Here is a 26710-nt window from a genome sequence, read left to right as displayed (position 1 = left end):
TTAGACCCAAGTGTTGATGCAAATTATCGGTTACAACAGACGTTAATAATGAAAATTAAAGGAAAAAAAAATTATCAAAAGACAAAAGATGTGACCAAAGAGAAGCGGCTTAAGTGATCTTGATTGTTAAAGCAATGCCTTTATTTTTATTGAATAATTTAACTGTAAGTCAATTTATAATTTACTACCGTCATGAGCCTATCGTGATACCTTCGCTGTGTACCGAACTTGTGGGGTACACTCTATTCTCGGTAGTCAAATCCTGTTTTATTGTTTATCGTCGACACCCACCACGTCACGAACTTTGTATCCTCTCTTCTAAAAATCTGTCGCTTCAATCATCACGTCACCTATTTCCCTTTTATTAAACTTAAACGTGAATGCGTAAGTGTCATGTCACGCAACTTCCGTTTAGCTGCTCGCTGTATCTGTGACTGCCCCCAAGCATCGCACCCGTGACATGCAAATGAGTTTCGACGAAAAGAGAACCTATTGTTTTCGTAGAAACAAACTTTATTCTTGAGAAAACCGCCTGTTCCGCCTTTAGCGGATGGCCTGAGAACTACATCGATGAAAAAACTGAAGGTATCACTTTTGTGATCAACAAAGAAAACATGGCGGCGCCCAGGTGACGAACGGTTACTAAGTAGCACGAGTGGTCACCAAGCAAATCGGTGACTTCCTCTGACATCCGCTGACTTTACTAATTTACTCACAACGGTGCTGCTGTAGTATGAACTGTTACAGTATTTTGTTACGCTTGGTAAAGTTATGAGTGTATGTCTAACCGGGTACACGCATCCAAAATTTTACAACCCTAAAATAAAGTTTGTATTCAATATGAAGGCTGCATTTCAATGTAATGCATGTGATACATCACCAGAAACTCTTTCGTTCATATTGAGACTATTATCTGTTGTGTTACGGGTCAAATGTAAACAAAGAAGGTTACTTTTATTTACTCATTATTTCATTACAGTCCAAAATTGAGTGAAATTGTTCCTAGAAAACTTGGGAAATGTCATTGTGGAAGCCCAAAGTACCGCGTAGACAAACACCTTCGGATCTCGCTTTTCTTTCTCTCTGTTGGGTACTCCAACAAGTATAATATGAAACAGAGGTGAAAAGCTATCATGATGCATCAAATCTTTGCCGATCATTAAGTAAAATCTTTTGAGAACTAACAACTTACTTCATATTTCTTCTCAAGAATTCCAATAAGGAGCCATGCAATAACTAAATGATTCAAACGACTGCGCTGCTCTGGTGGCCTTATTCATGGGTGGTGATCTGACCTCCTCAAAAACAGCAGGGGCGTGTTTCTTTAATGATCGCTCTACAGGTGGTGTCGAAGCCTACCCGCATCAGCTTTCACAGTCAAATTAACGTTAAATTTCACTGGGGGATCGTTTTTTTCACTTAGATCACCAGAGCTCCTCAGAGCGACACATCGAAGGTAATTACCTAATTGAAACAATGAGCTGTTACATGAAACTATCGAAAGAAAAGTGATCAACTAGAAAATTTGATTAGAGAGCATACTTTACAATAATGTTCTTCCTGTTATGCTATTATGCCATAGGTTATTGTAATATCGTTTAACGCTCGAAGTGACTTTAAGTGAACTCTATCACAATAAATTTGGTACTCGATTGACAGACTTTTATCGAATATAAGATGGCAGATCGATAATTTTATCTAAGAGCAATGTTTTGGCTCCTAAATTGAAATATATACTACAACTTCGCGTGACATTCGATGACAAGTGTATTTTCCTGTTTGTTGTTTAGATTGTTTGTTTATTTAGAATGTTTGTTTGTTTCTTACTTTTCAAAATTTCTCTATGCCTTTCTTACTATTCCAAAGACTGTCTTGCCAATTCTCTCAGTCATCCCTTGTGAACCATCAAAATCAATTCATTACCGAGTGATGGTTTGCTAGCTTTGCTTCTTGTTTAATTTTGTCTTCGTTTGCTTGTTTCCTTAAATTTTTCTTTAACTCCTGCCTACACTTAATTCTTTCTGATAACTAAATTACTGAAATCATTCGGGAAACCTGCCGCTGACGAACGATATTATATACATTTAATATCGCCCCAGACCAAGGTCAGCCTCTTGTTGACTTTGATTCGCTGTAAAAAAAAAAAAAGAACTCAACTCGACGCTTTATTTTTACCTGAAGATCCACGAATTTAGTGAGAACAGACAAAAGCTAAAGAACCGAATAATAAAGAATAGCATAATATGGAATGTATCTACTTGCCCAATTGACATTTTATTGATTTTTTTTTTTTAGCAGCTAGCAATGGAGTATCTTGGAATTATCACAGCAATGTTAGTGATGCTGAGGAGTTGTTCCGCAGGTAAGACTATAGACTTCTCCAAGATCCAAGACGCCTCCGCTATCCGTCGAAGAATCTTGGAAATATTTTTGCTGATTATTCATTTCAGAATGTGACCAGGGATGGAAATCGTTTAACAGCAAGTGCTATAAAATGTTTGAGGGAGAAAAGTCATGGGATGATGCGAAGACGTCCTGCGAGGGAACTGGTGCCCACTTGGTAAAGATTGAATCTGCTGATGAAAACATTTTCCTGTTGAACAGTTTTCTGCAGTTATTACCGAACGATAATAATCGTGAGGCTTGGACTGGACTCTCAGACAAGAAAGAGGAAGGAGATTTTGTGTGGACTGATGGTGCGACACCAGAATATACAAACTGGGCGGCCGAACAACCCAATGATGAGGATGACGAACAAGACTGCGTCGAGATTGTGAATGGTGTTTTTTGGCCCGGAGGTTTGCCACAAATTGGACTTTGGAATGATTTCCAGTGTAAAAAGGCGTTGATGTTTATATGTGAAAAGGCGGAGTAACTGATAAATGCTTGTGTTCAAGGTACGATTTTATTCTTGAAGGACTTTATCAATGTAACGCTACATGATTCGAACGTATGCCTACGTCGCGTCTGTGTTTCTCACGTTACACAGACATCATTATTTGTAACCGAAGTTAAAGTGAATCTATCCTCGTACACGCTAACCTTGAAACCCAACAGTCTGTAAGCTTTATTGCTATCGGCTTGGCTATTGTCATCTTCGTTATTAACTTCATTATGGCGATTTTAATCGCGAATTATATGTATTTCAGCCACTTGATTAATTCGTTCCCCAAACCTCTGTTACAGGCCATGGCTGTGCCAGGTCCAAGGATGTTATTTACGTCACTTTGATTGAGAACTGTAAGAGTTTGCTTTCCTATCATCAATTAAAGTATTGACCAGAATGCCTCAAATGATTTTTTCTTCAACAGTGGGAATCTGAGGAAGAAAAAGCCGCACAACTTTGAAAATTAAATTAAAGCAAAACGGAGAACTGTATAATCAAAAAGAAACGGAATTTCAGGAAATCATTCCATTAGTCCCTATAGGAACCATATATATGATGATTATTTTATCAAAATGATTTTTTTTCTTTTCCCGGACGTTGCTCGAAATGCATCTTCATCCTCAAATCTGTTAAAAATTACCGATAAAATTGTCAAACGACTACAAGGGAATATTAACGTGGTGAGAGTTTAAAATCAAGGCTTCAGTTAGCCGACCCTCCGTTTCAGGTGGTAAGCTGTTAACATCCTGCATGTAAGAACTTTCTTAAATCTTTGATGTTCAATGTTAAGCGCCCATAATAAAGGGTAACAGAACAATGCAATTTACATGGCGATGAAATCGATTCTTATTGCATTTATCTGACTGCTGACCGCTGATGCAGCATTGCTGTTCCAAATGGTTGCCTCAGTTTCTTGTCTGAACAGGTGGTCTTACGAAAGGTGCGAAAATTTTTAATAGAATCAGAGAAGGTTGGGTTTTCCTTTTGTTCAGAGATCTGGTGGCTCGATTCATGACATAGTCGAATCAATGTCTGTAAGACCAAAAGAAATCGTTCCATGTTATGCCTGGCTCCATTTACAATTCTGCTTTCACGAGAGATCGTGGCCATTAACTCCCGAAAAGAAAAGTGCTGTTTTCGAGGAGGTAAGTGTGCTGCATAGAGTTACATTCAAACACATGAAATGAGGTGTCGTAGTATTTCAAATTGCCAGCTTGTTTTTACCTTATTGTGTGGGTGTTACAATATTACATTCTTTTAAATCAGTTGCTTTTTTTCTTTTTTTTCTTCTTTATAGAGTTTTGAGAAATAGTTGCGTCTATCTAAGCGATATTTTGAATGCTAAAGACTTTGAGAAAAAAGGCCGGGTCTTTGGTATTATTAAGAAGTTAAAAAGAGAAAGAATACGAGCGTGCGTCTCTTTTTTTTGGTAGCAGGTAATTAGGCAAGACCTCTCTACCGAGAGTATTTCAAATTGCTCTCAAAGTGAACATGCAGCTATGTGGCTAAAATGAAGCATTTACTTAATCGAACACTTTTAATCATTTCATGTAGTTAGGTTTTTAGAGTATCATAGCCATTTAAATCCTGTGTCCTTTTAGAAGTAAAAAAAAGGATTTAGTTTCAACACTGAAGAGTCTTACGGTTCTAAATAACGTTTAGTGCTTGGCAGTGATATTTCGATCCCCAACGTGCCTTTGTACCAGAGAAAACTTTTTTCTTTATAGAAGAGAACTCTAAAAGATGACGGACATGCTCGAATATTTTGAGAAGACATCGATGTTTACTTGACCCTGATTAAGGGCGACCGACTTGAAATACAGAAAAACACTGTTAAAATTTAATGCATAATTGCAAAGTGACTAAAAATTGTATCCCTATATAATTTATTACTTAACTGTTTGGTTAAAGATAATTAGGAACGGGAAGGTTGCTCCGTGGCCTTAATTTCTACCTTTTTCTTCGTCCTCGAGATTTTATTATTCATGACTACTTCGGCTGCAACTGAAATTCCAATTTGGTGGGGGGGGGGGGGGGGGGCGGAACAACACAACAATTGCTCTTGAGATTCCTTCAAAAGTGGATCTTATCTTATCGGAAAAATATCCTGTTTACAAGTACTTTACGACACGGGGAAAATTAGAACATCTGAATTTGCTTCTTTTGTAGGATTGTTCAAGGATGAGGTTGGATGGAATCATTATGGCATTACTTATCACTCACTGTGTTGCAGGTAAGCGTTAAATTCACGGTAAACGGCAAGAAAGCCAAGTCAGTGGTAGCACAGTCACTTGGAAATCTTTTTGGCTTATTTAGTTGTGTATTTGTTTGTTTTCTCTTTGAAGAATGCGAAGAAGGATGGGAAACACCCGGGGAGAATTCTAATTGCTACAAACTGTTTACGGAGAAGAAAACATGGGATGCTGCAAACGATGACTGCCGAAACATAAGCTCTCACTTGGTCAAGGTAGATTCTGAGGAAGAAAACACTTTTGTGCTGAGGACATTCCTGCAAATCCCCAAAGGCGAGGTAAATCGAGAGGCATGGATTGGACTCACGGATAAACTCGAGGAAGGAGAATTTGTCTGGACAGATGGAACACCAGCAGAGTATACAAACTGGGCCGATGAACAACCAAATGATGAGGATAATGAACAGGACTGCGGTGAAATCGCCAATGGAGTCTTCTGGCCTGACGGTCCACCGCAAATTGGAGTTTGGAACGATTTTCAGTGTGATGAAAATCTCATGTACATTTGTGAAAAGGAACCTTAAAAAAATAAATCTAATTATTCTCTTTATCATAACTAATGGCTCAGCTCTCAATTTGAATTTTTTTTTAAAGGGGAGTGGGTTTGGAAGACGTCAAAGACGTCCAGTCCTCAATGTGCGCACAATGGACTGATCATAATTCATAAACTGGGGGTTGGATCAAGGAAATTTTGGTTAGGTCACGATAAAGACTTAACCGCCGAACCCAACAAGGCTCTTCCCCCCCCCCCCCTTCCTCATGCCCCCCTTTATACTCTGTTGGCAACGACTGATCCCCTCCGTTGCCCCCGAAAATCATGAAATTTTCGAAATCTATTTATATATCTTTACATTCCTGTCAAAGTATCATTAATGATCTCTTGGCTGAGAATTCTCAAGTAGTAAAGATGCGTCATATATGGAGCACATCAAGTAAAATTGCTAATAATAACTCTTTATTGTATTATTCATGACGTTCGGATAAATAAGCTTCTAATACGCCGCAGTCGAAAAAAAAAGGAAACCAGATATGCCTTACATCTCATACAATACGTAAAAAGTCCAACACATACATGTTCCTTGGCATGATAAGATTTGAGCGTGAATGATTTTCGAAATAGCCCAATAGATTTCAATATACTTATTCAAATTACTCGGTCACAACTCGTCGGAACGAATCATTTGTTAGATCTGAGGGGTTAAGCAACGATTTCATGCTAACTAAATATGTGCTTACAGTAATGTCGTCTAATTAAACTTCTTGCAAAGGCACGGAATGCTTTTACTGTAAAGTTATTCAAGCGCATAACATACCAAAGTCCAATAGTCGTTGATCTTCCTTAAGATCAGGAACTTACAATGCAATTTGTATTTTGTGAACGTCGCCCATCCTACAAAAACGCTCAAAACCTATTACAAAAACTCTCACCTCTAAATTTTCTAGATGTAGACCTCACGTATTTCGTACTCTAAATTACGCAGTGGCAAACCAAATAACCCTCTCGCAAAGATTTCCTTGTTCAATTTTTTAACTTGGTCCAAAAATAAAACGGGAAAATGCGAACATACGCTCTATGCGGTCTGAAGAGCAATATAGCAAATCATAAGAGGAAATATCGCCCAGCTTAGCTTGGTGGAAGGGAGTCCGTCGTGCTTCCTACAGCCCTTTGGTCAATTCCTTAAATAAAGTTCAAAAAATAGCTTCAATTTGACGAGCCCTCTCAACCTCAGCCAAGGTTAATCAATATCCGATATGACCACCAGTCCGGTCGAGAGCCCAATACTGTTAAATTGGTTATTGTGTGATATTGCCCTCACCGTGAACGTTTTTGCGGTCATAGAAATCAATGCCTCTTTGCGTCAAAAATGAAGCACGTACTTAAAAGCTATCGAAAAAATTGAGCAGTGCGGTCAACAATGCCCTATAAAGGACGTGGTATCCTCCCCTAGTTCCTAGTTAGTCTTTCGTCCGATTATTAATTGATCCATGACTTAAGCTGTATTTTAACTGACATAAGTAATGAAGAGGTGCCTGCACATCTCAGCATTTCTCGTGTGTTGAAAAGGCTCTCTCATCTAAACCTTGTGCAGGTAAAAGTTCATTCGTTATTATAATATTTTCTTTATAATGTTGTTTAAAGATGGCTTTGTCTTAGAAATACGAGTAAAAGGTATTAATTTCATTGCTCTAGAAATTAGGAAGTTTTAGCTCTAATTGGGTTGCTAAATATTGTTTGTGATACACCTTTAGATTATGACAAAACCTAACCGGCAACGTTCAAATTTTCTACTCAGGACAACCTTTTTACGGTTTATTAAGATAAATTCGTCTAAGGAAGCGGTTTTCTCCCGCAGAATGTAAATAATTGTTTATTTCTAATTTCTAGAATCGAGTCGTGAAAGTATTGTAGCTTTACTAAAGAAAAAGCATTTGAAAGCAGAATTGTTATTGATTTGAAGCAATAAGGGGTTAAGAATTTGCAACTTCGAAGTAATCTAATTATTATTATTTTTTTTTTTATGGTGCAGTGACCACAAAATGGCTCATGAGACAGCCTGGAGAAAGTTATACATCTTCCTGGTTCTTCTCGTAAACTGCCGAAACGTTCATTCGAAGAGACAAGGTAACTAACACTTCTCAACACGATATCAGTTGCTTAAAGAAGAAAAGCAAATCGCAAAAAAATGAGGAAAAAATAAAAAAACCTAAATTATGAACTAGGCTAGGATTTCTCAAAATCCAAAGGTAAGGTTTAGGTCCATAATAAAATCGATTCGTGTCGCTTCTACAATTCAATTAATTAACAATGAGGATCCAAAAATTAGTCATCGGATAATGATATTTTACTAGTTAAAAAGGCCAATGTTAATTAAAACATACAGTATTTCTTTAATGTCATAAACGGATATTCCAATGCGCTGAATGATTTTCCAATCTTGTATTGTGGAATGACGCCCGATTATATTATAATTTTTTTTTTCACCGAAATTAGAAATTGCTAATTGGAAGTCTCTTTACGTTTTACAAGGAAGTCTACAGATAATGATATCTTTAGGAGTACCCCGGATGGTGTGCGTGACAGTTATTTAAATGCGTGCGTGACAGTTATTTGAATGTTTCAATAGAAGTTGGAAAAAAAACGATGCATAATAAAACCAACGGGAAACTGCGCAGTCAAATTTAACTTTCCTTCCTATTTTTCGTTATTTGGTATCGTTGGTACATAAATTATTATTTAGGAATTTGACGAAAAATCTTAGTCTAACTACGGGTCGTTTCATTTGCATATCATTTGACAGTGAGGGAAGAATATCAAATATGTTGAAGGTTTTTTTGCTGACTTCCGTATTGATTTTCCGACGCAATATAACTATTTCTTAGTGACACATAAATATTTTCAAAATAAAATTAGCTTTTTTTTAAAAAAAAAAGCATGCCAGTATTGGAATATCGATATCATAATCGTGTTGCCACATTAAAAAAAATGGGACTTGCACTATAGCTTACTCGAGTCATTAAGGTGTCTCCCAAGAACATTATGCGTAAGTCTGAATGGCCTCAATTTTTTATCTCGGCAATCATACATTTTTGGTGCATCCTCGGGCGAAGTCAGGCTAAATTCAAATTTAACTTATTCGAATTACTCCCCCACTGAGACACGGTGAGTTTACCTCATACTGCAAAATACCAAATATATATGAAAGTTAGAAAAATCTGGAAAAAATGACAGTTGCGATGACTAGTAAAGGCCAGTATTAACGTCAAATACTCCGTCTTTGTGATTTTACACTGACATGACCAAAATTCAGTCTACATTGACGAAGAGTTATTTTAACATAATGGAAATGAAATCCGAACACTATTTTTTTTATTTATGATATTCCATGCCATTTTAAGAACTCTACATTTGAGGTTGCAGCCTGTGGTTAGATACGTTCCTTATGAGCAAAAGTTAGCTTAGAAAGCTATACATCATTGCTTAGCTTACTTTTTTAAAGTCTTCCACTTTCTTTTTCCTGATATGAAGACCAACAAACTAAATGGGGCGAATTCCTACGTCCTGAAGACTAATATCCACTAAGCTGATTCAATTAGAGCTGAAGAGTGAAATCTTTCTGTTTTCTTCTTGAATCGTCCATCACAGCTTTGGTCTTTTGCAATTAAATTTTCAATATTTTGCTCACACCGGGCTTAATAAATATTAAGACTATCTAATAGGCCGTGGGTTTGATTTTTGCAGAGATTATTACGAGACCGCCACTGAAGCATCGTATTGAAACACCAATGAGTCTTACATCTTGTGTCTCTCACAATTCTTACTTAAAAACAGTCTCTTTCTCCCTCTTAATTAGAAGCTGCCCTTCCCGCCTTTAGGTTTTCCTTCAGAGAATTTAAGCATGACGTTTACAACAGTCAGCAAAAGCTGAATTTTTTTGCCATCTGTTTTCAGCCGTTTGTGAACAACAGTGAAAATATCTACGCTAATATGAGCCAAATATTTCTTTACTATTTTTTTTACAGTAGTTCTTCAAGTAATAAAAGATGACCGGCTAGAATTAAATTGTTTTCTGCTGTTGTAAACATTTTCTTTGTCTTAAATTCACTGAAAGGGACACTTTTTTATGCCGCTTACATTCATTGGATTTGCGCTTTTTCGCCGCTTGAATTAAAGGGTTTCATATATAGATAGATAATCTTTATTTACCTACGGACAATTCATCAGCCATAAAAACATTCAAATATATAAACATGCATTTAATGGATAAGATACTATAAAAACTATACTTAAACACAAACCTAACTAAAGCTGCTTTCCACGAATGCCGTACTTGAACGTACTTCTTTAATTACACGCTTAAATAACCCAAAGGACTCTGCTTGTCTGATGTCACGAGGAAGTCTGTTCCAAAGAGTGGCGCCGCTATATCTAAAGATATTTTTGTAACAGTTTGTGCGCGGCAAAGGAACATTATGCTTGTTCTCAGAGTCTCTTAGGTTATACGCAGTTTCTCGCCTTTCAAATTTAGAGCATAAATAATCTGGAGCTGAACCATGCAGAGGCTCATAGACCATTAAGGATCTTTGCATTTGCTGCTGGAAAGCTAGGTTTTTCCATCTTAGGAGCTCAAAGAAGTGACCAACATCGGCATCATAATTTTAATAGGTTAAAACACGGGCTGTTCTGTTTTGTAGTTTCTGTACCTTGTTCTGCAAAGTTATCCCGCAGTTTCCCCAAACAATATTTCAATAGTCGAAATGTGGTTGAATCAGAGCTTGATATAGTAGAAGCAAAGTTGCTTGAGGGACAAGGTGCCTTATTCGTTTTATAGCCCCAATGCCAGAGGCGACTTTCTTTGTTAGTTTATCGATGTGACTGCTCCAATCGAGTGTATTATCGATGGTTACTCCAAGTGATTTTGCAGTGGTGACCTGGCTAACTTGATTGTCATAAATTGTGATCGTCGGAGAAAATGCGTGAGTACTGAATCTCTACCTTTGTACAAGTTAGTTTGTAGCACAAACGTTGCATTTATCTCAATAAAATGTTACGTTGTTTTTCTGTTATTTATCAGGTTCGGTTTCAGTCACGTCATTAGGATGTTACCAAGATGGTGTGAACTACCAAAGTCAAAGGATATTCCCCATTCTGTTTTTAAGAGTTAAACCTGCAAGGTGGTGGTCTGATAGTAACCATATCATACAATCATGTGCCTCTGCGGCTGCCGCCCGAGGATATCGGATATTTTCTATTCAGGATTTCGCAGAATGTCGCTGGGGTCCAAGCGCTGAAAGAGATTATGGCAAATATGGCCGTGGCTTGTACTGTTACAGAGGACTGGGATGGATGGGATCTGGCAGCGTGTACAGGGTTCAAAGTTCATCCCCAGGTAAGATACTTATTAAATCGATATTAAATGGAGAATCAAGCTATAATCGCTGACTAAACTTGTTTCGAAAATTGTTTCCCAAGGATACGATAAATATATTTCTCAAATTTTTACTGTCTTCCCCTATCTTCTTCAGAATTGAAGAAAAAACGTCATTCTCCCTCTCTTTCTTAATGTTGATGTGCCTTATTCCGATTTCAGTTAGCTTGTGTCTTGATTTCGTCAGTGTAAGATTCTTTAAATCAAATACATCTCATTTTTTTTTCTTGTTCCTCATTAGTAAATGGAAAATGGGCGAGCTGGTCTCGTTGGAGCTCATGTAGCGCCAGTTGTAATGGTGGAACTCGAACTCGTCGACGCAGCTGTACCAATCCTCTACCAGCCAATGGCGGTGCAAGGTGTTCTGGATCCAACTCACAGACGCAGTTTTGCAACAGCAACCGCTGCCAAGGTAGAGGTAGGTGCTTTGCTATTCTTTACCTTACGCTTAACTGATAGAGCGTCTCTAAAATCACATATCTGAACTGTAAATTACAAATACCATGCCCCTTTTATCCTACTCCTTTACCTCAGAAGATTGAAGGCTCTATGTAAAGATTAGATGAGCATCTAATTTTAAATCGATCGTTCATTGAATATGATTCATTTTCACGTATCATTTTCACATTTCGGCTTAAAAAGACGAGTTTTGGTGACAAGCTACATGCAGGTTAGGCATTCCAAACAGCTTTGTGCTACGGGGAGGAGGGGGGGGGGAGGGATGTGCCCTCCACCCCAATGACCAAAACATCTTTCTTTTTTCATGGGTTCTACAAATCCCTTTGCAGTTGTTCATGGTAGGTGGTCAGCATGGCGGCCATGGAGCACATGCTCTCGAAGCTGTGGCAGAGGATCACAAATCAGGACCAGAACATGCACCAACCCCGCTCCAAGAAATGGAGGCAATAACTGCCGAGGATCAAACACTCAAAGAAGGAGATGCAACTCAAAGAGATGCCCCGGTATACTAATTTTAAATGAGCGGCTTTTTTATGACTACAGAACACGTAATTAAAGACATCTAAATTTTAAAGAAAAATCTGCAACTCGAATGGACCTGACAGTTTGTAGTTTCTGAATGTCCAGTTTCCTTGTGACTATAAAATTCTGAAGTAATTCCGAAGTCAATAACGCAGAATTTTTTGAAAGTTATTTAAATGTTTCAAAAGTAGTCGGGAAAAAACGGTGCATAATAAAACCAACGGGGAACTGCGCAGTCAAGTACATCTATCCTTCCTATTTTTCGTTATTTGGTATTGTTGGTATATAAAATTATTATTTAGGGATTTGACCAAAAATCTTAGGAAATAAAAAGCCAGAGTCTAACTACGGGTCGTTTAATTTGCATATCATTTGACTGTGGCGGAAGAATATTAATTATGTTGAAGGTTTTTTTGCTGACTTCCGTATTGATTTTCCGACGCAATATAACTATTTCCTAGTGACACATATATTTTTTAAAATTAAAATTAGCTTTTTCTAAGGAAAAATATGCCAGTAGTGGAATATCGATATCATAATCGTGTTGTCACATTAAAAAAAAATTCATTCAAGGGTATGGGGGAGGGGAACTTTGGATGTTTGTGCCCTCCACCCCAGTGAGCAAAACATCTCGCATTTTTTATGGGTTCTGCAAATCCCTTTGCAGTTGTTCGTGGCAGGTGGTCAGCATGGCAGCCGTGGAGCACATGCTCTCGAAGCTGTGGTAGAGGAACACAAATCAGGACCAGAACATGCACCAACCCCGCTCCAAGAAATGGTGGCAATAACTGCCGAGGATCAAGCACTCAAAGAAGGAGATGCAACTCAAAGAGATGTCCTGGTATACTAATTTTAACTGAGCGGCTTTTTTGTGACAACAGAATACGTAATTAAAGACATCTAAATTTAAAGAAAAATCTGCAACTCGAATGGACCTGACAGTTTGTAGTTTCTGAATGTGCAGTTTCCTTGTGACCATAAAATCCCGAAGTAATTCCGAATAACGCGGATTTTTTTTGGGAGCATTATGATCACGAAAATGAAAATAATCTATCAAAAACGTGACGATACAATTGATTAGCCGGACTCTTACATCGTGAAACAAACGGTTATTAAATAAAACCACGATTAACGACAACATTTTCTATAAAAACTATATAACTACATAAATCAACGCATAAGTGGTAATAACAAGAAGGAGCATGGCAGCATTTTTCTCAATTGTTGTTTGTATCTTTGTTGCTGTTTAACTTTAGTTAATGGAGGCTGGTCACGCTGGCGACGGTGGAGCTCCTGCTCCAGAAGTTGTGGGGGTGGATCACAGCGAACAGTTAGGACATGTACCAACCCCCCTCCAAGAAATGGAGGGTCCATATGTCCAGGAAGGAGCATTTTAGTCCGCTCATGCAATACCAACCGCTGTCCAGGTAACACTTTGGAGAAAGTTCTTGATGTATTGAAGTGATGGTTATAAGTGAATTAGAAATGTAATCCTCATGTTCTTCTCAGTGTAGACAAAGACAGTTGAGGAAATCCTCTTTCTTCAGTTTCACTATTTTCAATTCTTGACAGCTATCTTCAGGATGTCAATGTTACTTTAGAAAGCAACTTAAGATATAAGAGCAAGAATGTTTGTGCCTCTGAAGAAAGTTGTATCATCTTAACTGAAAGGAAGTTTTTTAGCTTTCTCAAATCAAAGTAATGTTTGTTTTTTTAGCTGTCTAGAGATCTGATAATCATGTTTCCATGGTTTCCTCACAGGTTGTGTGGAAAGTAGCATAGTAACCGATAGATGTGGCCAGCGGTGTATGTGTTCACGTGGTCGCTTTATCCAGTGCACTCGTGTGAGACGGGAATTTACAGCCATGTCAAGAGCAGACCGTGAAAAATACGTCAGAATTGTTCGCACTGTGTCAACAGACCCCAGATACAAACCAGAATATGACAGAGTAATAACCCAACATAGAACAATATTCAATGATGGGATTCACCAGCGAGATTTGTTCTTACCATGGCATAGATGGTACATACTGCAATATGAGAACCTTCTTCGACGCGTAGACTGTACAGTGACAGTACCTTACTGGGACTGGAGCCAGGTATCACGTTCTCCATGGCGCGGTAGAGCGTCTGATTTGTGGTTCTCAGGAAATAGTGGTTTTGGTGGGAATGGAGAACAAACACCTCAACAGTGTGTGACAAGTGGTCCGTTTAGGCGAGGAGTTTGGAATGTTGTGCCATCAGCCGGGGGTGGCTGTCTCCGTCGCCAGTTTAATCTAAGTGACAATACCCCTGATTCCGCTGCAGTCGCAGAGGTGTTGAGGATTCCTCATTCGGAATTTGATTCCTTCGAGATTGTGCTGCGAATAAATCTTCATGACACTGTACACTGCTTAATTGGAGGCACCATGTGTTCATTCGACTCGGCTGCTGCCCCTGAATTTATGCTGCACCATGGTTTTATAGATAAGATATGGGCAGACTGGCAAAGAAGGAGTAGAAATCACATGAATGCTCATTTTCCCTCCGTCACTACACCCATGCCCGGCACAAACCAGCTCCGTACAACAGCAGTTTTGAATAACTTAAGATTACCGGGAGGGGTACGAGTGCAATATCAGAATCCACCGAGACCGCAGATAAGAAACCGTTTTGGAGGTAATTAGCCGGTTGTTTCATCATTATCACTGTCATCACCGTATTGGTTTTCATTATCAAAGTTATCAGTGTTATTATGTTTTGTTGTTGTTATCAGTAATAAACAATTATTCACCAAAGTGGAGGTGAATAATGATGGATATTTACTAGGTCGCGAAAGTGCAAGAAAAATATCAACCACTTTAACCGACACTGAAGGTAAATAATCCAGATTTAGATACACTTGCCGAAAAAATAGTTTATTTCTCTGAATACAACGAAAAATGGTCGGAAATTTAACTCTTAAAGCGTGGTTTTGTTTCTTTGGTTTCTCGGAGGTGAATAGTCCTTGCTATTCACTTCCGATCTAGCCAATAAGATTGCACGAAAATCACTATTCACTTGTGTGGTTTATACAAATTTCAATTATTATCATGTTATTATTACTATTATCATCGTTATTATCATCGTTATCATCATCATTATTTCTGTCATCATCATCCACAGACTGTGACAAATAGAGGAAAAACAAAAATAGGGAAAAATTAAATTCTTCCAAAAAGTCCTCTCAGGTTTTTTTGATAACAAGGATAAATTTAAAGGCTATAATTTGATTCTCGACGGGATAGAAATATATTATTTGTATTGCTCTGCAAGATTTTGTGAAAAAATAGTTGTCTTAGATAGATATCGAAACGGTTTCAGAGGATGACATCTCGTATAGAAAGGCCTTTCTACAAGTTGATTTATCATTATGTGTTCCAGGATTTTCGATCAGACCTCTGCCTCCTTACAAATCATTTTAACAAGCCGTCTGGTATTCACCCTCGGTAGATGCTTTCATGAGCGCGCGGGTATAGGACAAGTAGGATACAACGGTTATCGATCGATTGATATTAATTGAACATTTTCTAATGTATGTCTTCTTACTAAACCCTTTCAGCCTTGACTACAAATTCGCTTGGCCAAGCTTCACGAGGGAAGTTTTCTGTCCTTAGTGAAAAAGCTATGATGCTGTTCAACGTCTCCAAAACAGAGGAGGAGAAGGCAAGACGACTAGGAATTTGGTTGCTGCCTACACACCAACGAGCTGGAAAGAGGAACTCCATGGACACCTCAATAGATTTTGGGTTTGATCCTTAGTCATTAATTTGCAACGATATCTCGCTAGCTTTATCAAAATCTACTTTTATCTCCACTGTCAATCATTCTTGCGCTCTTTAAATCCTCAAAGAGAAGTACAGCCAACAGATGTTAAGTATGTGTTTGATTTTGTGGCATATTGTCTCATTTTGCTAGTTGTTAACTTCTTTGAATCAATGCAGATAAACTTTGCGCTTAACCATTAAAATCCCTAAGTTTAACTTTTTTTTTTTTAATATGGTCTATTTAGAAAGGTGCTGGCATAGGAGGATTCGACCTTTGACCTTTGACCTCCAAGATCCACATCTTCACTCAATTCTCAGCTCTATCTGTCAGGGTCGGCCAGGGGGGGGTAGTGGAATACCAATATACCCGAAAAAAAATCGACAAAATACCCCAAAATACCCCAAATTCCTCCAAATATACCCAAAAATAATCGAAGCTTTGAATACTTTATACCTGAAATTCAAAGAAAGTGATATACTGAATACCCATATTTAAGCTGCAGTATACCGTATACCCGATTTAAAACGCCCCTGAATACCGAATACCCAAAAACCCTGGCCGACCCTGATCTGTCAACGTTCTCTTTCATTTAGGACTTAGGATTTGACGTTTCGTAAAACAGTATCCTTTACCGATTTCCTTTTCATCGTTATTCGTCTGAAAGATGTATTTTGATATTTTGAAAAGGAATTCCTTTTTTGGTAACTCCTGGAATTGAAAGGATTCCTTAGGTATAAGCAATATATAAAAAAAGCAAATTTTTGTAAATAGCGCTTTTCAACACCCTTGTTTTCGTTTTCATAGGTAAATAAATGAAACTTTCCTTTTTCAATGACTCCAATTAATTTTTGATGATGACGTTCCATTGTCTATTGCGCTACCCATTCCGAACGTTGCTGTTATAAGTTTTGATTAAACATGGTTTTCTGAATTACTTCTTCGATTACCCGCTGTGTCAGGTGCCCGTATGGTTTTCCAAATGTGGAATGTTTTAAAATGATCCTTCGTCAGCTGGCTGCATTTGGACAGGGATGAATACGAGCATTAATTTATTGCGTTCAACTTTAAGAGAACGCATACTGTTCTTGTCGCTTCTTTCTGGATGCTGCGCGAAATCCAGGGGTTTGGTGTCATCTTTGACTGACTGACCTCCGGTCTTTCTTCCTCGATTTTATGCGAAAGCGTTGCATCCCGCTGACCAACATAATTCCCACGGGTTGACTCACTTCGATCTAGATGTCATGGGAATACAGAGGCGGATCTAGGGGTGGGGCCCGTCCGTCCCCCCCATTTTTTGGATGTTTTGGGTAAAAGAAAAAGAACCGCAGAAGGAAGAAAAGCCGGCAGGACAAGCGACAAAAAAACGGGCCTCCCCCTTTACTCAAGGTCTGGATCCGCCACTTAGAGTATTTGCAGAAAGATTGCAACCACTCGATCGAACGAAACGAGTTACTACAAATTCGAATAGTGAGCCACACATTCGATATTGGTAGATTTAATAATTTTGCGGGTTTTGTTACATCGAGATAAATATCCATTTCTAAGCTAGACAGAATACAGTTTACCAATCCAAGATTCTTACTATCTGGTAGAATTTATCACTGCATCATCCTCGTTTGATAAACGAAACACCTGTCGAATTGTGCGCCTTACCGCTTGTCTCACCTCCGGAATTTTATAACAATAAAGAAATGGATTAAGCGACGAGCTTAAGAAAATCAAAATTCCCGTAAATTCCCAGGCGATAAACAGAGATTGATGAGTTCTCCCACTCTCATTAAAAATAAATAGCGTGGTAACAACCAGGAAAGGGACGTAGCACACTTCTAAAATCACCTGTACCCATAGTGCACTACAAACAACTTTTCTTAAACGCGAAATGTTTGGTGAGAATGCTGCTTGTGAATGACTTGCAATTTGAGTTTCACGATTGCGAAGTATAAGGACTATCTTGGTGTAACCGACACCAGACACTGTGACACAAAAGACCAATACTGTTAAATCGATGAAGATCATACTTTTGCTGAGAGTAAATCCCCAAAAGGACACAGCGGTCAAGATCATGCCAAGTGCCCATAAGCCAATCACCACTGAAAAGGTTCGTTTGAATGTTACAACATGTCTGTAGCGGAGTCCTAACACCAAAGCCATAAGTCGATCCAAACTGATGGCTGCTGATGTGAGAAGCGAAACAACGCACAAAGTTGTAGCGATGGTGATCGAGAATGTCGCTGCGTATAAACAGACAATGTTTCCTTCTTCTGTCATTGTTCTTATCGAAAACAAGTAAACAGCATGAAGAGGCTCTGCAACAAGAGCGACGAGAATGTCCGTGACAGCCAAGCAACGGAACAGAAGTTTGGATGGCGGGTGAATCGAAGATATCTTGTTGAGAGCAATTAAGATGAAAACATTACCAACAAATGCCGTGATGGATAGAAAAGCAACCACGGTTATTGGATATATGACATGGTTTCGATGAAATCTTAATGGCGTTTCCACACAGAAAAGAAATTGAAGTGAATTCTGGCTTCCGTCGACAGAAGAATGTTCCATTTTTCGGAGTTAATTCAAACACGTAAAACGGTTGTCTTGTTCGCTGCATTTACTAGTGATTATGCAAGAACATGAATTTGATTAAAACGTTTTATTTTCAGAGTGACATTGTGTCAAAATGGATTCAGAAAAAGGTACCACTTAGGCCGAAATAGTTTAAATAATGAGAAATTAAAAATCCCATTTATTTATCAAAGTTTTGAATCACTCGAGTCCAGTAGTCTACCAAAAACAAAAGACCATGAAATGATTACAACTCATGTGTTTAAATTAGAGTCCATAACTTGTAGTTTGAAAAAACTAGAAAAGTATTTTCTAGTGCACAATTTACCGGCGCTTCACAAGTAATTTTGTTTGTTTGTTTGTTTTTTTTTTTGCTAAAACAAACAGACTTACCTGCCAGCGCACAAGAAATAATCACGACTATGTTCAGCAGGTGATTGCAAACACCGCACAGCTATCAAAGGCAAACCAATTCTTTGCCTTATCTCTAATGAAATCATTTCCCGCATGAAAAATAATTGTAAGCTCAGTTTATTATTTTTCACGCATCTGCATCTCAAAATCACCGACAGTGTGATTTTTCTTATTTTGTGCGAATCCAAATTAGAAGCTGTGTTTGAATTAACTTTGCGTGTCCAAGTGCGCTAAAAATAAACATTAATAAAAGCTTGCGCATTGGGAGCTGTGAAAATAATCGCGAAATATATTTTTTGAGTCGTTCAAAAGGCTTCAACTTTTCTATCGCCTCTATTCAGAATAATACTATTTAGCACGACATTTTCTGCTGAAAATTTCAACCGTTTTCAATTGTTACAAGAGTATGTCTGCAATAATGGACAATGCCTACGAGTTCTGCCGACAGTGATATCAGTCCGAAGAGATATCCAGCTGGCTCTCGACGAACAACTGCAATTTGGTTTGGGTTTTTATCTTGCAATACAAACTAAAACGAAAAGCAAACAAACAAGCAAAAAACATCAATCAAACCAAACCAAAACAGAAGTAAAAAAAAACCATTAACAAGAATCACACAAAAAGAGAAATGAGTTAGAGTATTGATTTCGCCAATCAAGTCATTTTCTGTACCTTTTCTCCTGTTCTACACAAATGAAAAATAATCCAATTTCTTTAAAAGGAGTTTGACATACGGCTTCCAACAATGACCTATATTCTAAACCATAGCAACAATTTGCCCTTGGTATACACAAAACAAACAGCAACTGAAAATGGCAGATGAAATGCCAATAGAATCCTAACTCGGAATATAATTTTAAAATGCTTCGGTTTATTTTTTGATTTCCATTTTAAACTGTTAAGTTAAATGTGCTGACTTTCATACATTTGCTCCATTCAATCATTTTCACCGAGAGAAATTATCGAGACAATATATCCTCTCGATTTTCACTCGTTATTTGCTGAGTATTTTTCGTTTGAATTCAATGATTCTTAGTGTTTTTGCTTCGTCTTTGACCTTATTTCAGCCGATCATAATAAATGTTTCGTTTGTATTTTTCACGTTCTTTTTCGTTCCTCTCTTCCGGTTTTACCGATAATTTATGATCAGAAGTTAAGAATCGTAGTTAATTATTCTAAGCTGAATGAGAAAGTGTTCAAACAACGTTTTCGCCCAACGAATGAAAACATCACTTAATAACTTTTAAATCATAATCATGCTATATCTGTGACTTTCGCAAATCATTTTTAACCATAAATTCGCTAATTTAATTCCTTTAAAAAAATGATTTTCGTTATCTTCATCATAAATTCGTTTAGTTTCGAAGCCTGGCGCTTGCTATCTTTCATTCATCGATAAGGCAACCTTAAATGAATTCATACTAGCATTGCATTCATTCAAATAGGGTATATTTGCCTTCTGCTGTCAATGTGTATATAAGTACAAAGAAACTGTTTTTCTACAGCATCACGTTCTACTGAACTGATTCAATGGCTCAAAATATTAGCGATGAAGATCCCCGCAGCCTGCTAGCTGAAATTTGTATCGCTGTTTCCAATAATTTGCAAATATCTTACACCATAGTCCTTTTGGTTATGAACGCTTTGCTGTCCATTATAGCATCTCTGGGAAACACATTAATCTTGTTTGCTCTTCACAAAGAATCGGCGCTTCATCCGCCCTCGAAGCTTCTGTTTCGATGTTTGGCCTTAACTGATCTGCTTAATGGTTGTATTTCACAGCCTCTGTATATCCTATATTTGGTGTCACTTTTGACTAAACATCAAGATTGGCGAGGAGATCTTTGCCTTTACTCAGCAACCTTTAATAATATCACCACAAACACTTTGTGCTTGGTGTCATTATTAACTTCAACTGCGATAAGCATAGACAGACTTCTAGCTCTTAACTTAGGTTTACGTTACAGACAGGTCGTAACCTTTAAACGAACTTCACTTGTTCTTTTATTTCTGTGGGTGGTATCCATCGGGTCTGTGTCATCCTCATATCCGATGTTGGACTACAACAAAGCTGAGATGTTTGTAGGAGCTGCAATGTGTGTTAGCAGTCTTGCAATATCTTCTTTTTGCTACGCTAAAATCGTTTGGAAAATTCGTCAACATCAGCGACGCGTGCAAATAAATGGGGGAATTAATAATCACGGAACTCTTTGTACAGACAGCGTGGCTTTGAATAATGCACGGTACAAGAAAACAGTTTCTAGTGTGCTTTGGATTCAGCTGACACTGACTATTTGCTACTTGCCGCTCATCGTAACTGTTGGCTTAGTTTCCTACAAAGGGCCGACATCGGTGCTCGACGCCGCGTGGGGAATAGCGATAACCTTGGTGTTTCTCAATTCATCTTTAAACCCCTTTCTTTATTGTTGGAAGATTAACGAGATAAGAGCAGCAGTTAAGGGCATAGTAAGTCGGTTGTTTCCTTTTTAAAAGGAGCTTTATAGTTAGAGTATTTTTACATTTCTTTAATAAACATCTACAACGAACAGATGCACATTAAATTGATAAAGATCTCCTTTTAAATTCCCATAATCCACTCGATCAGTAATAATGCTTAGTTATCTTTTGAACCGAGACGTGGAGACTGGTAGGGAATATTAATTTCGTTGCGTTCATTATCGTGACAGCAAACGAAAGAATCAATGACCATAGAAATTGTAATTGATGATTTAAGGTTAAAAGGTTTTTATGATCAGTGGGAAAGAGTTTGTATGGCCTTGCCGTGTTCACGCGTAATTTTAAATTCTAGTTTGAACGGGTTACATCGTTAATATCCTTGAGGCCGAATGTGTAAGCCATGCGAAACTCGTTTAGCTCTGACATCATCATCGGTAAACGTGATTAGAATTAGGTTAATAACAGTGCGTTAATAATATTTTTGTTTGATAAAGCACCGGCTGAAAAAATATATTGTTTTGCATTTTCTTTTTCGAAAGTAATAATTTTGTTTTAACGCTTACGGTGTGATAACTTCACCATCTATTGCCTGCATCCGAAGACGAGAGTGGAAGTTTTTTTCAACACATTTTACTTGATAAAGGAGACTGAAATGATTCAGGCTTGAACAGGATTGGTGGCCCTACCTCCCAGATTCTTGTTCGGCGCTACTACAAACTGAGCAAATACGCTGCTGAGGGCCAATATGCGAAAACACAACGACAGTAATAACAAAAATAATTACACTAACAACAACAAAAAAACCTTTGACCTTCTTTCCCATGAGCTAAACAACTACATAAATAGATTTTAAAAATTTATGTTATTATTCTACTTATGAGAAAGATGTAATATTTGTTTGTTAGCACGAGATTGTTCTCTCTTTTATGTTTGGCAATAAACGAAAAAAATTAAATGACAATTTATGAAAAAATTAAATCTAAACTAAACAAAAAATGGCAATTCTGATGTATAAAAAGCTAGCATCAATGCGAAATTTATACTTTGGCACGTATATTTTGAACAAAATGCACATTACACGAAGTTAAAGTTGCAAGAATCAAATGTCACTCAGCTGAGAAAAAAAATCGATTTCAACGAAAATGAAATGTACCGTAGGGCGTTTTAAAAAGGTTCTTTTTCGTATTTCATTTCAGCTTAACAGAGGTGATCCTCCTTTTGTTCTATGTTAATTTTTTTTAACCTAATCAGCCAAACTTAAAAGCTTCCAAAATAGAGGCCTGTTTTCATTGGCGCCTGCTCTCTGTCATTTATCGATAAAGCAATCTTAGATGAACATATGTTAGCATCGCATTCATTCAAATAGTGTATATTTGTCTTCTGCTGTCAATGTATATATAAATACAAAGAAGCTGTTTTTCTAGAGCATCACGTTCTACAGAACTGATTCAAACATGGCTCAGAATAACAGCATTGAAAATACCCTCAGCCTTCGAGCTAAAGTTTGTATCGCTGCTTCTAATGATTTACAAATATTTCGCATAATTGTCTTTTTGATTGTCAATGCTTTGCTGTCCATTATTACATCGCTGGGAAATACGTTGATCTTATATGCCCTTCACAAAGAATCGGCGCTTCATCCGCCCTCGAAGCTTCTGTTTCTATGTTTGGCCTTAACTGATCTGCTTATTAGTTGTATTTCACAGCCTCTGTTTATCCTATATATGGTGTCACTTTTGACTAAACATCAAGATTGGCGAGGAGATCTTTGCCTTTACTCAGCAACCTTTAATAATATCACCACAAACACTTTGTGCTTGGTGTCATTATTAACTTCAACTGCGATAAGCATAGACAGACTTCTAGCTCTTAACTTAGGTTTACGTTACAGACAGGTCGTAACCTTTAAACGAACTTCACTTGTTCTTTTATTTCTGTGGGTGGTATCCATCGGGTCTGTGTCTTCCTCATATCCAATGTTGGACTACAACAAAGCTGAGATGCTTGTAGGAGCTGCAATGTGTTTTGGCAATCTTGCAATATCTTCTTTTTGCTACGCCAAAATCATTTGGAAAATTCGTCAACATCAGCGACACGTGCAAATAAATGGGGGAATTAATAATCACGGAACTCTTTGTACAGACAGCGTGGCTTTGAATAATGCACGGTACAAGAAAACAGTTTCTAGTGCGCTTTGGATTCAGTTGACACTGACTATTTGCTACTTGCCGCTCATCGTAACTATTGGGTTAATTTCCTACAAAGGGCTAACATCGGCGCTCGACGCCGCGTGGGGAATAGGGATAACTTTAATGTTTCTCAATTCATCTTTAAACCCCTTTCTTTACTGTTGGAAGATTAAGGAAATAAGAGTAGCAGTTAAGAGCATAGTAAGTCGGTTGTTTCCCTTTTAAAAGGAGCTTTAGAGTCAGAGTATTTTTACACTACTTTGATAAACATCTGCAACGAACGGATGCATATGAAAAGAACTTTAAAAAAGTTTTACCTTAAATTCTCATATAATCCACTTGATCAGCAAAAATGCTCAGTTATTGTTGATGTTGTTGTTGTTTTTGTTTTTTTGGAGCTTTTATTTTGAACAGAGATGTGGAAACTGGTAAGGAATATTAATTTCGTTGCGTTCATTATCGTGACAGCAAAAGAAAGAATCAACTGTCATTCGATATAAAGGGATAGAGAATTTTATTGATGATTTAAGGTTAAAAGCTTTTTCTGATCAACGGAACAGAGTTTGTATGGCCTCGCCGTGTTCATGCATAAATTCAAAATTCTAAATCGAATGGGTTGCATCCTCAATATCCTTGAGGCCAAAATTGTAAGCAATGCGAAACTCGTTTAGCTCTGACATCATCATCGGAAAACGTGATTAGAATTAGATTAATGACAGTACGTCAGTGATGCTTTTGTTTGATAAAGCACCTGCTGCAAAAAAAAAATATTGTTAGCATGTTCTTTTAAAGTTTGGTAGCACGACATTGCTCTCTCTTTTTTGTTAGGAAATAAAGGAACAAAAGTTAAATGACAATTTGGGAAAAAAACTTAAGTAAACAAAATCGGCAATTCTGAAGTAGAGAAAGCTAGCATCGATCCGAAATTCATACTTTGGAATGCATATTTTGAACAAAATGCACATTACACAAAGTCAAAGTTGCCAAGTCAATTATAAAATAATTCAAATAGCGCGCGCGCTCTGATTGGCCATAAAACCATTTTACATGAGCGTATGTAAACGTCATTCCTCTTTCATTAGTTATTTTATAAAAGAAATGTAAAATGGTTTCCGTGTTTACATAGCCTGATGTAAACACTTGGGAGGTTTGGAAAACACTCGATAAGCTGGAAACCACTCCGCTTCGCGTTGTGGTTTCCTACGCTTATCTCGTGTTCTCCCAACCTCCGCGTGTTTACATCAGGCTATGTAAACACGGAAACCATGTTACATTTCTTCAATATCACTCAGCTGATAAAAATCGGTTTCCACGAAAACGTTATGTACCGTAGGGCGTTGTAAAAGGGTTCTTTTTCGTTTCCATCCAACATATTTTATCCCAAATTAACGGAGGACATCCTCCTTTGTTTTTTATTGATTTTTTTTTCTTTTACATCTAATTAACCAAACTTTAAAGTTTCCAAAATAGAAGCCTGTTTACATTGCAACTACACAGTGCCACTAAAAAGCCCTAATATTGAATTCATTAAAATTGCAAAGAGACTTCTGGTCTTAATCACACTGAAGAAGGCTTCCTGCCTTCGCACATCATCAAGACGTTAGGGACCTAAATTAGCAAACCACAAGGGTGGCGGCAACGTGGACGTGGCAAAACAAAACATCTAATAGGCAGAGCAAAAGCTTTGCACGTGCGTTTCTTAACCATCCTTTACAAAATAACATCGTGAAATCATCAAAATTTGGTGGCCTGAGAAAGGAAACTTCGACGGAAAATCGCGTAATTTTCCATTTGGGACTCAGCGCTGCTCTTAACTTGTACATTACTTTGAGGCGAATTCATGGTGCCATAAAAAACGATAAACACATCCAGCCATTCGCGAAATTCTCTCTAAAAACATAAATTCATTTTTTTTTTCCACTGGCTGCCAATCACTAGAGAGGAGTCAGTTGCGTGTTACTACTTGTACTCACATTAGAGGAGAAATGTTTTTCAAAATCTGAAACCTCTTAACGACAAAGTTTTTTATTTGAAACACTAATTACTTTCATAACTTCAAAAATGAATTGCACTTTAACATCTACAAATTCAGCTAAGTCACTTATAGTTATGATCCAGTTATTAGTAACCAATGCAACATATGGTTGATCAAATACACAGTAGGTCATGTTTTAACACTTCTTACACCATCCACGGAATCCTGGAACCCTAATACATCGAATAATCATAATATTATAGAGCACTGAAATTTACCTTTGTTGCCCAAATACGGCCATGAACTTCCGTTAAACATATACCCAGACGGCGGGTTTATTTTTTACGATACTCGAAATCAAATGTAGGGAAAAAGTAAAGCCAAAGCAAAAGCAAAAACGGGAAAAGAAGCAAACTGAAAAGAACACGGAGGCACGTTTGGTTTTCACTTTCCTTACTTATATGATTGAATTAAAATTAGGAATTGATCAGGAATCCAATATGGCAACCGGAGTTCATAATCATTCGACATAGAATATAATTTCTAATAAAAATAGAAAAGCAAACAAAAATCAAAGAAAAAATCAAGGTATAGTTGAGTAATAAAATCTGAAAAAATTAAAGTTGGAACGACTCAAATTACCTAAACATGATGCTCTTTAATACAGCTCATCTACAATAGTTTTTATTTGACTGTACGCGTGGCATTTAAACCATTGGTATGATAATGAACAAAACCGCGGCATCTTTTTTTTTGGGTACTGAATAAACGGCGGTTGTTGGTTTTTGAGCCCTCGTTTGTTGTACGAGCAAAGTTTTTATTACTTGTATAAAGAAAACGAAAAAAAAAGAAAACGACTCCACAGCAATATCCACTAGAAAGCCGAAAGCTAGTGTCTATATGTTTTGAAGTTTTATATGAAATAATTCATATTTGTACTGCGGTTGTAGATGAAAGTGAAATGTGATCATCGCAGTAAATTTTCCAATTTAAGCAATTGGAAAGAAGAAGCCTGAAAACAACAGCCCTGATTGAAGTTTTATATGAAATAATGATTGATTGATTGCCCTGATTGAAGTTTTATATGAAATAATTCATATTTGTACTGCGGTTGTAGATGAAAGTGAAATGTGATCATCGCAGTAAATTTTCCAATTTAAGCAATTGGAAAGAAGAAGCCTGAAACCAACAGCCCTGATTTTTTTCAGGCTTCTTCTTTCCAATTGCTTAAATTGGAAAATTTACTGCGATGATCACATTTCACTTTCACCTTTTGTCTATAT

At 37.5% G+C, this 26710-nt stretch overlaps 3 protein-coding genes and 1 long non-coding RNA gene across 10 annotated transcripts; 3 read left to right on the top strand and 1 right to left on the bottom strand.

Annotated features, from left to right (window-relative positions):
* Positions 1 to 1026: 1026 nt before the first annotated feature.
* On the top strand, positions 1027 to 3293 carry LOC113685924 (C-type lectin LmsL). Of its 2 annotated transcripts, none has more exons than XM_089207771.1 (3): positions 1027 to 1456; positions 2299 to 2362; positions 2451 to 3293. In XM_089207771.1, exons 2-3 carry the CDS (start codon positions 2305 to 2307, stop codon positions 2873 to 2875), a joined length of 483 nt encoding a protein of 160 aa, XP_089063897.1. In that variant the 5' UTR covers positions 1027 to 1456; positions 2299 to 2304; the 3' UTR covers positions 2876 to 3293. The 2 variants fall into 2 exon arrangements, with proteins under 2 accessions (XP_089063897.1, XP_027059308.2); XM_027203507.2 differs by having other exon boundaries at positions 1030 to 1456; positions 2296 to 2362.
* Positions 3294 to 3324: 31 nt separating this feature from the next.
* Positions 3325 to 5695, top strand: LOC113685927 (alpha-N-acetylgalactosamine-specific lectin-like). 4 transcript variants are annotated; one of them, XM_089207770.1, is made up of 4 exons: positions 3909 to 4032; positions 4185 to 4323; positions 5057 to 5120; positions 5233 to 5695. In XM_089207770.1, exons 3-4 carry the CDS (start codon positions 5069 to 5071, stop codon positions 5661 to 5663), a joined length of 483 nt encoding a protein of 160 aa, XP_089063896.1. In that variant the 5' UTR covers positions 3909 to 4032; positions 4185 to 4323; positions 5057 to 5068; the 3' UTR covers positions 5664 to 5695. The 4 variants fall into 4 exon arrangements, with proteins under 4 accessions (XP_089063893.1, XP_089063895.1, XP_089063894.1 ...); XM_089207767.1 differs by lacking the exon at positions 4185 to 4323 and having other exon boundaries at positions 3325 to 4032; XM_089207769.1 differs by having other exon boundaries at positions 3325 to 4298.
* Positions 4651 to 6846, bottom strand: LOC149044671 (uncharacterized). 2 transcript variants are annotated; one of them, XR_016187000.1, is made up of 2 exons: positions 6453 to 6846; positions 4651 to 5658 (listed from the first exon to the last, which is right to left on the bottom strand). It is a non-coding gene; the product is annotated as an uncharacterized LOC149044671 (long non-coding RNA). The 2 variants fall into 2 exon arrangements; XR_016187001.1 differs by having other exon boundaries at positions 6568 to 6846.
* Positions 6847 to 7094: 248 nt separating this feature from the next.
* On the top strand, positions 7095 to 22224 carry LOC113685928 (uncharacterized). 2 transcript variants are annotated; one of them, XM_089207758.1, is made up of 9 exons: positions 7095 to 7229; positions 7668 to 7762; positions 10713 to 11027; positions 11308 to 11478; positions 11855 to 12028; positions 12715 to 12888; positions 13304 to 13474; positions 13809 to 14705; positions 15628 to 22224. In XM_089207758.1, exons 2-9 carry the CDS (start codon positions 7678 to 7680, stop codon positions 15825 to 15827), a joined length of 2187 nt encoding a protein of 728 aa, XP_089063884.1. In that variant the 5' UTR covers positions 7095 to 7229; positions 7668 to 7677; the 3' UTR covers positions 15828 to 22224. The 2 variants fall into 2 exon arrangements, with proteins under 2 accessions (XP_089063884.1, XP_089063883.1); XM_089207757.1 differs by having other exon boundaries at positions 11308 to 11484.
* The last annotated feature ends 4486 nt before the right edge of the window (positions 22225 to 26710 follow it).

The sequence above is a fragment of the Pocillopora damicornis genome, chromosome 5, assembly GCF_964200805.1.
Source record: "Pocillopora damicornis chromosome 5, jaPocDami1.2, whole genome shotgun sequence".
Taxonomy (NCBI): domain Eukaryota; kingdom Metazoa; phylum Cnidaria; class Anthozoa; order Scleractinia; family Pocilloporidae; genus Pocillopora; species Pocillopora damicornis.
Note: the sequence above shows the minus strand (reverse complement) of the source record. Positions and strands in the feature narration are given on the sequence as shown.

Excerpts from the sequence above, each read along its gene's own strand:
- LOC113685924 (XM_089207771.1), top strand. The coding sequence starts at position 2,305 with ATGGAGTATCTTGGAATTATCACAGCAATGTTAGTGATGCTGAGGAGT. Across the intron at positions 2,363-2,450 it reads GCTGAGGAGTTGTTCCGCAG|AATGTGACCAGGGATGGAAA; the intron begins GTAAGACTATAG and ends TATTCATTTCAG.
- LOC113685927 (XM_089207767.1), top strand. The coding sequence starts at position 3,916 with ATGTCTGTAAGACCAAAAGAAATCGTTCCATGTTATGCCTGGCTCCAT. Across the intron at positions 4,033-5,056 it reads AAAGTGCTGTTTTCGAGGAG|GATTGTTCAAGGATGAGGTT; the intron begins GTAAGTGTGCTG and ends CTTCTTTTGTAG. Across the intron at positions 5,121-5,232 it reads TATCACTCACTGTGTTGCAG|AATGCGAAGAAGGATGGGAA; the intron begins GTAAGCGTTAAA and ends TTCTCTTTGAAG.
- LOC113685928 (XM_089207757.1), top strand. The coding sequence starts at position 7,678 with ATGGCTCATGAGACAGCCTGGAGAAAGTTATACATCTTCCTGGTTCTT. Across the intron at positions 11,485-11,854 it reads CAACCGCTGCCAAGGTAGAG|TTGTTCATGGTAGGTGGTCA; the intron begins GTAGGTGCTTTG and ends ATCCCTTTGCAG. Across the intron at positions 12,889-13,303 it reads CAACTCAAAGAGATGTCCTG|TTAATGGAGGCTGGTCACGC; the intron begins GTATACTAATTT and ends GTTTAACTTTAG.